Source organism: Bacillus rossius, chromosome 18, assembly GCF_032445375.1.
Source record: "Bacillus rossius redtenbacheri isolate Brsri chromosome 18, Brsri_v3, whole genome shotgun sequence".
NCBI classification, from domain to species: domain Eukaryota; kingdom Metazoa; phylum Arthropoda; class Insecta; order Phasmatodea; family Bacillidae; genus Bacillus; species Bacillus rossius.
Window position 1 is genome coordinate 4,798,946 of NC_086345.1, and position 13,195 is coordinate 4,812,140.

General features: G+C 41.3%; 1 protein-coding gene across 2 annotated transcripts in view; it reads left to right on the forward strand.

Annotated features, from left to right (window-relative positions):
* LOC134541099 (uncharacterized) overlaps nt 1–13,195 on the forward strand; it is a 43,412-nt gene that overhangs the window by 25,581 nt on the left and 4,636 nt on the right. Inside the window, exons 5-10 of one of the 2 annotated variants that reach the window (XM_063384263.1) lie at nt 2,156–2,547; nt 3,508–3,591; nt 8,203–8,371; nt 9,436–9,553; nt 10,504–10,810; nt 12,974–13,105. In XM_063384263.1, coding sequence (XP_063240333.1) covers nt 2,156–2,547; nt 3,508–3,591; nt 8,203–8,371; nt 9,436–9,553; nt 10,504–10,810; nt 12,974–13,105 — 1,202 coding nt within the window. Of the gene's footprint in view, nt 1–2,155; nt 2,548–3,507; nt 3,592–4,611; nt 5,585–8,202; nt 8,372–9,435; nt 9,554–10,503; nt 10,811–12,973; nt 13,106–13,195 lie in introns of those variants that run through there. The other variant, XM_063384264.1, reaches the window with a different exon arrangement.

The window sequence follows — 13,195 nt, forward strand, 5'->3', positions numbered from 1 at the left end:
TGTTTGCCGGATGCAAGCCAATGAGAGCGAATGTCCATCTTCGGAACGTAACCGAGAAGTGTTTTGACCATGCCGGATGCACAAATATTCGGCTCAGAGCCATCGGATCTCGAGCAGTATCCCTTTAGCGATCTCATCGCTTTACCACCGAGGTTACCTGGGCAAACTCTTTGTCTCCCAAAAAAAAATATATTTTAAGACTTGCAGGAACTAAAACACCGGGAGTTTGTTTGTGAAATGTTAAACAAAAGAAGTACAGTCACCAAGCTCGATTGTCAGTACCATCCAGAATTGGATTTTGCATGTAAGAAACTATTTGTAGATGATTTCATGAGTTGGTGAGTTTTCCAGGCATTCCCCATTTTTTTTTTCTATGATTGCTCAATATTCTGTCTAACAAGAGACTTTCTCGCCAATGCAAGCTCAGAATTCGTCATGATTAATAAGCCATTTAGCTCAACATGGATTTATAATTACATTTAATGAATGAACGTGACGTAAGTAACAACTAATCAAGCCTCCTGAAATGGGTGGAAATATAAAAGGAAAAGAACCATTTTTAACTTGGAGCCTTTGGGAAAAATCAACTAATTATCTCGTAACAACAGCTCAACTAGTTTTCATTCCGAAAAGGATTCTTAACTATTGCCAATATGCAAAGTGGCCAAATGTAACAAATAGCATAAATGTTTTTAAAAAAAATTATAGCTAAATTTTTAAAAATATTCAAGGTGGCATGTGTTGATAATGCAAGATTGATTTTTCAGTCTGTTTGCGAGTGGCAAAACTGTATTCCAGGCCAGAGACACAGATTCAAATTATTTTCTTTTCCTGTTCTGCTCTTATCCAGTTTTATGTTCCATCAGGAGGAAATTTAATTGCATTGTTTAGTTTCTAGTGCAAAACTATTTTATGCAGTGCCTGCAAAACATCTTCTAAACTAAGCTATATAGTTGGATGGAAACATGTTGCTCGAAACGGACCAGCAGAACCAATCACTAGGCTGAGTCATGTGGAACCAAGCAGTGCCCCTTCGGCAAGGCCCGATCATGCATTAACTGTTCTATGGATATCAGTCACCCCAATGGCTCTGGTGTGTTTAACCATGGAGGTATTAATCTATGGAGTGGGTGTCTGTTCTGTAGCTGAAGCCAACTAGTTAGCAATAGGTAAGTAATTAAGAAATAGTTGCTACATGAAGGTTAATATACCATAAATTGGTTTGAAAAATGAAAAAAAAACTCGCTTGAAAGTGTCGTGAAGAAGCAGTTATATAGTGAATTTTGCTAAACGATCATCTTACTTCAAGAAGTAATTTAAACTAAAATGGTTTTGCTATGCACATGCGGGTGTGGGATGTTACAATTGTGACTTCAAGTCGTCACCTGAGAATTGGAGTGTTCTATGTCCATTGAAGTCGGAACTGAGATATAAGCATTTGAAAGTTCAAACAACTATGAATATCATGACATAGAACAAAATAATATTGGTCTTAAATTAGGAACAAACATTTTTATGTGCGTAGACGTGTGTGGATATAGTAAAAATGAATAATAATATTAATTTCGTGTCCATAGCATAAAAAACCTAAAAAGTGGACATAGAACACTCCAATACTCAGGCGGCGAAGTGTTAACATGTTAAATGATTATACGCACCAACTCCCTTACATCTTATCTCCATGTGTGTAACTGAGAATAACCCGCCAAGCACAACATGGTCAGCAAATTTTCAACGGCAATTAGCACTCGACGAAAAAATTGCATTGCAGATAGTTATTTTTTCCATCCTCCTTTTCTGTGCCTCAATTGAAACGCCATCCTCACCTCGCGTTGTAAGGGACATATGTTCTGAGTCAGGGGCGCAACAACATGGGGGGCAAGGGTATTTTGCCCCCCCTCTGAAACCTTGAAGTGGGGGAAAACGGGGGAAAAGAAAGTGCTATGTAATCAATTTTTAGATAGTAAAACTGCTTGAATAGCACCATTTTCCACCTTGAAATACAAATTTTCCTGGGGGAGGACCTCCGGACTCCCCGCTTCAATAAGGGGGATCGATGATTCTTTATAAAAAGTTATATTGCCTCCCCCCCCCCTTTTGGAAATTTAGTTGTTGCGCCCCTGTATCTGAGTTGGACGGCCTTGATTGCGTGCAGGTAACGGACTCACCACATCCTCCACGTCGTACGCCAACCGCTACTCCGGGTACGAGACCCCGAGGGCGGACGGCGCCTTCAGCGACTGCTACTGCGTGCCCTACGACCAGTGCCCGTCGCCCGAGGTGGGCCGCAAGGAGGACGGGCTGCTGATCGACCCCAGGAACCTGCACAAGGACATCGAGGCCATCACGCTGGACGACGTGGTCATCACCGACGGCAACGGCACGATCATCTCCCGGCACTCCAAGAGGGAGGGCGTGGACGCCATTGAAGACAAGGACCAGGCCGAAAACGAACAGACAACGGCCGGAGAACAGAAGAACGAGAGGAAGAGGCGCGACACCACCGAGGAACGACAGAACGACGGAACGAAAAATCGTGTCAAACCCGTAAGTTTCTTAGAATCTACTTACAGAACTAGACCTGAGTTAAATTTTTTCTCAGTAACCATGTTTAACATTCGTTAATTTCAACATGAATATGCCGTACCCCAGATCCAAAAGAGCCAAAGTCCAAACTGGGCAACTTTATCTGGAGTTAAAATCTGCTCTATTAATGATAATAGTGTTTTCCATCAATATCAATGATTGTGCGGCCAGCAAGTATAATTTTCATTTTCATGTAATTCAAATAGTGACATTTTCAAGCAGCGTCAGGTATTTAACATTGCAACTGGACTCATATTTATCTGGCTTAACTAAAGTTTTTTAATTGGGCTGTGTTAATTCTCAACATTGAAACAATTTTTAATTGCATGACTAAGTTACAGTTCGACAAAGATGTGATTTTTGAAACATAATATTCCATAAAACCAATAATCCTAAGTATTCGTTTCAAGCTCGTTTTGCTTTGTGGTACGGAATATTTCTCTAACAAGGCAGTTGGAAATACATGTTAACTGAATAAAATGAACCAAATAGCCCATTTAGAGTTACAATAAGCATAGAAAGATAATCCTACTCACATAATTTATGCCATGGAACCCAATAAAAGTACTTAAAATGTTGCTTGGCTTCTGGTTTGAAGCAAATATATCGCCTTATTAAATATATTTGCCTTGGACGCGGCTACAACACAGAAGCCAAGCAACTTCAGACAACGGCCGCAGAAATCCTGCGATCTTTATAGCAATAAAGTATATGTTTTATGTTTTTTTAGCTCCAAACTTAACACAAATATGTAAATTAGTATTAGCTAAAGTTGTTGGTCATTCGTGTACATAATAAACTGTAAATAATTTCACATTGGGTTGTAAATGGTTATGTGGGTACAATAGTCCTTGTCCCAAGGGTAATGGGTTTCCTTGTGTACATAGAATCCTGGTGTAAAGGTGACTAACTTGCTTGTAGACGAAGGTCAGCGGGGGTGATGAGGAAGATCAGGAGGCGGGAGAAACCAAGAGCTCACTGACTCCTGCTGCGGACACACAGAAAGTAAGTAATTATACACGTAGCTTCTGAAATGACTTCAGGAATGGAACGGATATCACAATTATGCATAATAACAAAGGTTAGTATAGTAGATAATCTACATCATCTTAGTTTCACCAGTTTCATGTTATGTTAATTATATATCAGTCAACATGAAAAATTTTCCATTTTAACAGCAGAGTAAAACATTAAGAGATTTTTAAGGACCTAATCATATTGTCAATACACAATGCTTTTACAGTTGAAGTCATTCCTACCAATTATTTCTATTAGTATTGTCTAAGAAACTTTTGAAACCAAGAGTGTTTTTCGGTTCCTATCTAACCATCTTAAGACGTATGGTGGCTAGTCTATGCTTTTAAAAACAATCTTCTTTTAACAATTGCTCATGGCAATTTCTTTGGGTTGTATGAAGCTTAGCATGTTGGTTTTACTGTAGATATTAAGTTCATTTTCTTCTATTATATAACATCTCCATACTGGCCTAGGAGGATCAATAATCTCAAATGGTGACAGGTATGTAGTAAGAAAAATCCTCGTGCCTTATGTCAACTTCTCCTCCACATGATCCCTCGTAGAGTTAATAATAGAGTAGAACCTGGTGGGGATATCCTTATAAAACCTCCTCCCTCCTGTTAGAGGTGTAGTTTGAGTGTTGTATACGTATAACAACGGATTGTCGGTAGTTGCGTGGGGTTACAATCACCAAACTAATCTCTCATGAACCACATTCAACATTATCGTGTACATATTTGTGTAAAAATTATGTTTTGCAATTTTGGTAGAGTGCTCAATAATGACTTTTGGAAGCAATAATTCCAATAAAAATAGGTGCTTTATTTATGAGACACATTTCAATCATTATTTTACATAAAAACACATAATTAAATAGTTTTGTAATGGAGCACAAATATTTTCACAAAAAAAGGGCGGGGTTTTATGACTTCATTTAAAATTATGTAATACATCTCACATCTTCTGTGCGAGAAACACTGAAGGCAGGATTGGTGTCACTCTTTGCAGAAACTTTTCGGCGGGGGAGGCGAGGACTCCGAAACCAAAGTGAAGCCCACATTCGGGGTGTCGTTTGGTCTGCCTCAGGGGGGAGGAGGAGGTTATCCCATATCCCCTTACGGTCCGAACCCACTCGTGAATCCTTACGGGGGGTCGATAGGCGCCGACGGGATCAACCTGGGTCTGGTCAGCGTGAACCCTCTGCTCTCGCTGCAGGTGTCCAAAGACGAGTACGGGGACAAGGTGGTGAAGCCCTTCGTGAATCTGCACGTCACTCCCAACAAGGAGCTCATATACAAGCTGAAAGGCCTGGCGCACGGTCACGGCGGCTACGGGCACTACCAAAATTTCGGCCCGCCTCCTTATCTCAAGCACGACTATTACCCCCATCAGCAACACTACGTCCCATCGCACCCACCTCCGTCTTACCACCGCCCACACAAGTACGGCCTCTACAAGCCTTACGCCTCGGAGTACTCCGGGTTCAGGTCCGGGGAAGGGCAGTATGCCCCTGTCCATGATTCCAATCCATACATATCCGACGACGAGGATGCCCAGGATCACTACCCGGGGAGTGACTACGACGAGTACCCTTACGACGACTACTACTCGCGCACGGCGAACTCCTCCATCTCCGCTACCTCGTCCGCCTCCCCCTCCTCCTCCTCTAGGAACGTGGCCTTTCCTAGCGGCAGGCGCAGCTTCGACACCAGGTCCAGGCGACAGGCCTCTGGCGCGCCGCCGCTCCAGGTAAGCGACACCTGAGCCCCGGAGCTGCCGGCAGTGTCGAGGGCCCTTGCCACCTTGCTACCTGGACGACCAGCTCGAGGAACTAGTCCACACACGTGTCAGGACAAACCACTCTTTTACATTTGGAACAGACAAACATTCTTTTACAGGATAACAAAGTATCAAAGTGATATCTTATGGTAGTGCTTGAGGTGTTTCTGAGCGAAATACATTTGAAACAAGAAAAAATAAATCTGATATAATTTTTCGTTATTTTATTGTATGACAATGTTTAAAAGCAATATAAAAAGTCTAGGATCCTGATTTTGCTATTCTGATCATTTTTCGCTTTAAATTTAAATATAACAACAGTTAATCGCTTTCAAAACGTATTATCAGGTTGAAAAGATTTTGTTTTGTGGTTTAAGAACATTTTAAATCGATTTTTTTTTCAATCATAGCATGAACTTAAATCAAGTTCTTCATAAATTTTATAGTTTTAAAATATCTGCTTGTATGAAGCATTAATCATAAAAAATCCAACTCTCTAGAAATTATGATTTTTAAAACCTGGAGATAAACAGGTTTTCATGATTAAAAACAAAAAAAATTTTAAGTTTTTAATATTTTTTAATTAACGAGTTTTAAGAAATGCCACATACAGATGTTTAACTACAAGCAGCACACTACATGATACCATGCTCTCAGATATTGCTAAGGTTGAAAAATAAATCTCAATTTATAGTATTGATAACATTATATAAACAATTAATTAAACAAATCATCAAACCACTAATACCCGTAATATATCATACATTTATCGAATTATTGTTAAAACAAAATGAAATTATCTTTGCAAACTTAAATTTATCTTGTAAGAGCCACTCTTAGTGTGTGACTGAGTCTCCATTTAGCAAGGCCCTAAGTGATACTTTTATGAAATTCTCATAAGCTAGTGGCTTTGAGATAAAATATTACTTGAGACGTATTTACGACATTTATTAAAGCAAAAAAAAAATTGCCGGCATCTTTGGATTCAGACGTGTGAACTACTTTGTTTGACTTGTGATTGCAGCGGGCTGTGTGACTTGTACGCTCTCTCACTGGACGCTACGTTGAGCTGATTTCAGACCGGGCGGCCCACCTTGGCCCAGCGCATGGATGGACCATGACGACAGACGATGACTTCTCACCAGTGTCAATACCACAGTGTCTTTTGCACATTTGTAGACACCAATCTTGTTCGCTTACGCATGACACATCTTCGCATAATGACACTTTCCATAGCAAATTATGTATCCTCCACTGGACTTCTTATGGACTGAAATTGTTAAGTTTCCGCCAACTTTCATTTCTTTTCCACGCCAAGGGAATTATGGCCTACGTTTGGCATTATTCTGAACTGTTTAACACTTATTTCCTTAACAAAACTTCTCAGTTGGACTTCACTTACTTCTTAAGCTCTATGGAACCTTTACTGTGGGACAACTGGCCTTATGTTTACTCTGGTGGTGGCAGTAACAATATGTATTAGTTTTTATTGCTTGTGATAGTGTAGAATCACACCAGTAAATCTACATGCATAAACGTAAGTAAAATTTTGAAATATTTTAAAAAAAATAAAAGTTTCCCAAAAATAGTGTCAAGTAATACTAAATTTATATATCTCATTATAAAAATGTGTTAGTATTTATAATTATTTTTCAGTCTTGTCACATTTTCTTGCATATAAAGTAATCGGGATGACTATTAAAAAGTAGTTGTATGTGTACAATAAAACTGGTATCAATCTGGAAAAAATATTATTGGTAAATATTTATAATTTTCTGAAACATTCCATGAATATGTAAAATTGTTTGAATTTAGGGTAATGTGAACACTAAACATATTGATCTTTCTGAATAAATAATATTTCCAGGATTACTAAACTGATTTGTTTTAACTACAATAAATATACAAATATGTTTGAAGATTCGATAAAAAATATATTTCAAAAAGGAGAAAACTGTTTGGATACAACAATATCCCATTGAATTCAGTATTTAATAATTACACAAAATTTGAAGGAAAAAAAAAACTTACGTAAATGTAGTTACTATTTAATTTATTGCATAACACTTACTATAGATGTAAACAAAGAAATTATTTTTCAGATTACATTTTAATCCGTATCAAATTTAAAATCCAGTCTAAGAATCGGCAAATCAAAGAATATAACATTTTTTTTGCGTTAAAATAACATACGTAACTTATTTATTGAATGACATTCTGTTTAACGTTTTTGAAATGAAACTTCTTTGGGCGCGATGAGAGTAAAATTAAATGGCCGAATTTTAATGAAACGTTTTGGTAAAACATCATAAAACGTTTCTGAGGCGAAAAGGACAGATAATAGGTAATTGGCCAAAGAGATATAAGTATAACACTATGCTGTACACATATCTGGGATCGTTTTCGTTCTCCTCTTTGTGCTACTATTCGTCACCCGCCCCAAAAGGAATAAATATAACCGAGAGAGATAGATGAACAAAAGAATGAGACTGAGTTTGCGCATTCGCTTGTTTCAGAAAATAGATATAGGTATCCTATTCAGTCAGCTGTGAGGACCTTAAATTCTATATTTGCTACCAGCGCGCTCCCTGCATTTTCTGCATATATAAGCACTGTCTGTTATGAATTTCATATTTCATTCAGATATATTTTGCGTGTTCCAAATGAAAGAATTGTTTGAAGAAACAGTAACACGCACAGTTTGAGCTGCTAAAGAAGTTTCATATCCATCCCGTGTGCTGCGATAACGTCTATCGAGGAAGAAGCTGGTGTTGAGTGTGGCTGAGCGTGGCTGAGAGAGTGTGGTCGTGGCTGCTGCAGCGACAAGCCGGCTACGGGGGCAACCGCTGCGGACCGCGCTACGTGTGCTGCCGCCGCCCTAGCCGCCCCCAGAACCTGCACCGCCCCCAGCAGTGTGGCCGCCGGAACGCGCAGGGCGTGAACGGGCGCATCAAGACTCCTGTGTACGTGGACGGCGACAGCGAGTTCGGTGAGTACCCTCCACTGCCCTCCACTGCCCCTCCACTGCCCCTCTACTGCCCCTCCACTGCCCTCCACTGCCCCTGCACTGCCCCTCTACTGCCCCTCCACTGCCCCTCCACTGCCCCTCCACTGCCCCCTCTGTACCGGGAAGCATCCGGCAAGGTGACACGTTTCGAAGTGATTACTAGAGACCCGGAAATTTCACGGATTCTTCTGGCCACAGGATAGAATTCAATGTTATAGGTGTGCTAGACCCATGTTTACTTTCCCATTGGTTGATTTCTTAGCGAGAACATTTTTATCCTTGTTATTTGGCACTACCTGGTTCGCTTACTTCTCTCCTAGCTGGACATCGTTGGCTCACGGTCGTAGACGGGCGTGTCCAAACAACTGCTGGCCAACCATGAACACGGTGCGAGAGTGTCAAGGTTTGCATTCTAGCTTGCGACTAAATGAATCCGCGAAATTTCCGGGTCTCTAGTGATTAGCTGATTACTAAGTGCAGTATGTCCATAAAAGTATGTAGCAGTTATGTAGGGATAACGTAGTGTTGATCATACTGTAGAGACACAACAAATTATACGGCTTGAAAACGAAAATAATTTCGTTATGAAAATTTTACTGTTAAATCATAAATGCTTATTTAGCTCATAAAAAGTTGAGTTTTGTTTGTAGGAAGTATTTTGATACTGCTTCCAGTCTTTTAAACAAAATTCAAATACGCAAACACATACTTTTTGTTATATTATTCATTTTAAAATGTAACAGTTTAATATTTAAGTAACGCCATAAAAGTATGTACGTAAGTACACACTCCCTTTATTTTGCATACGATATATTTTAATCATCTCACATATTTCAATCTTTATTATTTAGTAATGCACAAAATTTTTGAAAAGGTAACATTGTCATAACTCAGTGGAACGCCAAAATATTTTTTAAAGAATTCTATGTTAAAATTAGTGACCGTGATTCGTTAAGTGTGTTTGCAACGTGAGTACACGTGAATTGTTCATGCCGAGGTTGCATGCCAGATGTATGACATAGCGCGTGTGTGTTGGCTCGTTGCAGGCGAGTACCCATGGCAGGTGGCGATCCTGAAGAAGGACAGCCACGAGAGCGTGTACGTGTGTGGGGGAACCCTCATCGACTCCCTGCACATCATCACAGCGGCGCACTGCGTCAAGTCGTGAGTATTGCATTCCGAACATCCTGTAGCTACACCATTTATATACTATCTAGTGAAACTACATGAAATGGAATCGAAAATAAACCAATATTAACGAAGTAAAACGATTTGAGTTGAAAAGAAGTCAATGAAATCGTTCTTTTGAATTGCAACGATATTAACGAAGTAAAACGATTTGAGTTGAAACGAAGTCAATGGAATCGATCTTTTGAATTGCAACGAAATAAGTCAAAGGAAATACTGAAATATATTGAAATGATACCTAACTCTTCATATAAAAGTAAAACAATTTATAACAGTATATCAAAGTGAAACCTTTTTATCGATTCTTCTTAAAAGAGTGTCTTTCAAGCTATTTAAAAATTTTTGGTATTACCTATTACCGTTTATACAGCTGCGGCATGTTTTGCTTTCCAAATGGTAACTGGAGTGGCGTCAACTATAATAACATGCACCCGCCCCAAACATTCTCAGTTCACAAGAGATATAACTCATCGTGTATCAAAACAGTGTATCACCAACACATGGAGATATTTTATGTCACTGGTATGCGACAAGATGTAATTTATTTGTACTCCTATACTGCTCCACCCTAATAAAGTTGTAAAGTCCCTAAATTATAGTGAATACTTATATTCATGTTTTCAAAGTGGAAGATATTGGTTCGCGCCGACATTCTGAAATGACTAGTAAGTAATGACCAAAAAACTTTTCAGTAAAACCTCGAATGGCTCAATGCGATGCTAACGCGAGCTGCGAGCGAGCTAGAGAGGCGTGCTAGTGAAGCGAACTAGAGAGGTGTGCTAGTGAAGCGAGCTAGAGAGGCGTGCTAGTGAAGCGAGCTAGAGAGGCGTGCTAGTGAAGCGAGCTAGAGAGGCGTGCTAGTGAAGCGAGCTAGTGAGGCGCGCCAGAGAGGAGGCGAGACAGTGAGCGGAGCCGTGTCCTCGCAGGTATTCGCAGCACGACCTGCGCGTGCGCCTGGGCGAGTGGGACGTGAACCACGACGTGGAGTTCTACCCGTACGAGGAGCACGACGTGGTCAGGGTCGTGGTGCACCCGGAGTTCTACGCCGGCACCCTGCAGAACGACCTGGCAGTGCTGCGCATGGACCGGCCCGTGGACTTCCAGCGCAGCCCGCACGTGTCGCCGGCCTGCCTGCCCGACCCGGGCGCCGACTACTCGGGCCAGCGCTGCTGGACCACCGGCTGGGGCAAGGACGCCTTCGGCGACTACGGGAAGTACCAGAACATCCTCAAGGTGCGTGCCCCGGCCACCCGCTTCACCCTTCACCCGCTTCACCCTTCACCCTTCTTCACCCTTCACCCGCTTCATCCTTCACCCTCACCCTTCACCCTTCACCATTCACCCCTTTCCCACTTCATCCTTCACCCTTCACCCTTCACCCTTCACCCCTCACCCTTCACCCCTCACCCTTCACCCCTCACCCACTTCATCCTTCACCCTTCGCCCTTCACCCTTCACCCGCTTCATCCATCACCATTCACCTTTCTTCACCCTTCACCCCTCACCCTTCAACCTTCACCCTTCACCATTCACCCTTCACCCTTCACCCCTCTCCCACTTCATCCTTCACCCTTCACCCTTCACCATTCACCCCTCACCCTTCACCCCTCACCCTTCACCCCTCACCCTTCACCCCTCACCCACTTCACCCTTCACCCTTCACCCCTCACCCTTCACCCCTCACCCTTCTCCCCTCACCCTCTTCATACTTCACCCTTCACCCTTCACCCTTCACCCTTCACCCGCTTCATCCATCACCATTCACCCTTCTTCACCCTTCACCCTTCAGCCTTCACCCTTCAACCTTCACCCTTCACCATTCACCCTTCACCCTTCACCCTTCACCAGCTTCACTTCTTCAATCAGATGACTCACACATTGAACCATTCTTTGCCTACGATTTTCAAGCGTTACGAAAATCCCGATCACATGAGGGGAATAGTTAGGTGCGTGGTGGGGGAACCGGGAGAGGAGGAGACGGCATAGGAGAGGTGGAAATGATGCACCATACTTGCACAATTGCACACTTGCACACATGCATAATTTCACACTTTCATACTTGCGCAATAGTATTATTTAGCGCTTGCATACTTGCATTAGTTTTTTTATGTGTGACCTCAGCCAAAGGTAATTACGTTTCCTAAACCTAATATATATATATATGAATCAATTGCTGCATGTATAAATGATCAACACTTGAGAACTGCTCAACTGATATTTTTTTGTGTTTGTAATTTTCAAGACAAGATTTGTATGAAAGTATTTTTTTTTGTAATATGGATAATTTATAATTTGCGGCATAACAATGTAACTATTTTAGCAGGAGAATTCGGATCTGAACTGTTTCATCCTGGTTTATACAATTTTAAGGACACAACAATTTTCTTTCGTTCTATTTTCACAATTTTTCTTCGTAAATGCACAGTTGATACCTGAATGTATTGCCTGAAGTAAACAGTAACTGGCTGCCTCACAGTAATTAACATGCATCATTGGATTAATTTCCGGGAAATAACAGTAACAGTAAAAATACTGCCAATTGACACTATGTTATCGACTTTGCGATGTTTATCTTAACAAATACCAATTTTTAATATATACTGCTAAAGATAATATGGTGACATAAAAGTTCTCGAAACAAAAGCGTTTTTTTTTCTTCCAATTTAAATATCAGCCTCAATACGGTGTGACGTGTTAGAAAGTAAGCAACAATGTTGTTGGATCAGTGATCCATTGATGAAGGTGGAGATTGGCATAATGTGTTGTTGCCTGCTAAAGATAATCTGGTGACATATAAGTTCTCGAAACAAAGGTGGTCTTTTTCAGTTTAAATATCAGAATCTTAATAACGTGTTTGAAAGTACGCAATAACGTTGTTGGATCAGTGATCCATTGATGAAGGTGGAGATTGGCATGATGTGTTGTTGCCTGCTAAAGTTAATCTGGTGACATATAAGTTCTTGAAACAAAGGTGGTCTTTTTCAGTTTAAATATCAGCCTGTTAATAACGTATTCGAAAGTAAGCAATAAAGTTGTTGGATGAGTGATCCGATGGCGATGGTGGAGATTGGCATAATGTGTTGTTGCCTGCTGAAGTATAAGTTCTCGAAACAAAAGTGGTCTTTTTTCAGTTTAAATATCAGCCTCTTAATAACGTGTATGAAAGTGAGCAATAACGTTGTTGGATCAGTGATCCGGTGGCGATGGTGGAGATTGGCACGACGTTTTTTTGCCTGCTAAAGATAATCTGGAACATATAAGTTCTCGAAACAAAGGCTGTCTTTTTCAGTTTAAATGTCAGCCTCTTAATAACGTGTATGAAAGTGAGCAATAACGTTGTTGGATGAGTGATCCGGTGGCGATGGTGGAGATGGCACGACGTGTTGTTGCCCGCAGGAGGTCGACGTGCCCATGGTGTCCCAGCACCAGTGCCAGTCGCAGCTACAGCAGACCAGGCTGGGCTACGAGTTCAGGCTGCACCCGGGCATGGTGTGCGCCGGCGGGGAGGAAGGCAAGGACGCCTGCAAGGTGAGGATGTCACAGCCGCTCATCCAGAGACTGTACCACGGCTCGTGCATGCACCGGCAACGTCTCACTGACAGACGCGACGAACTTTGA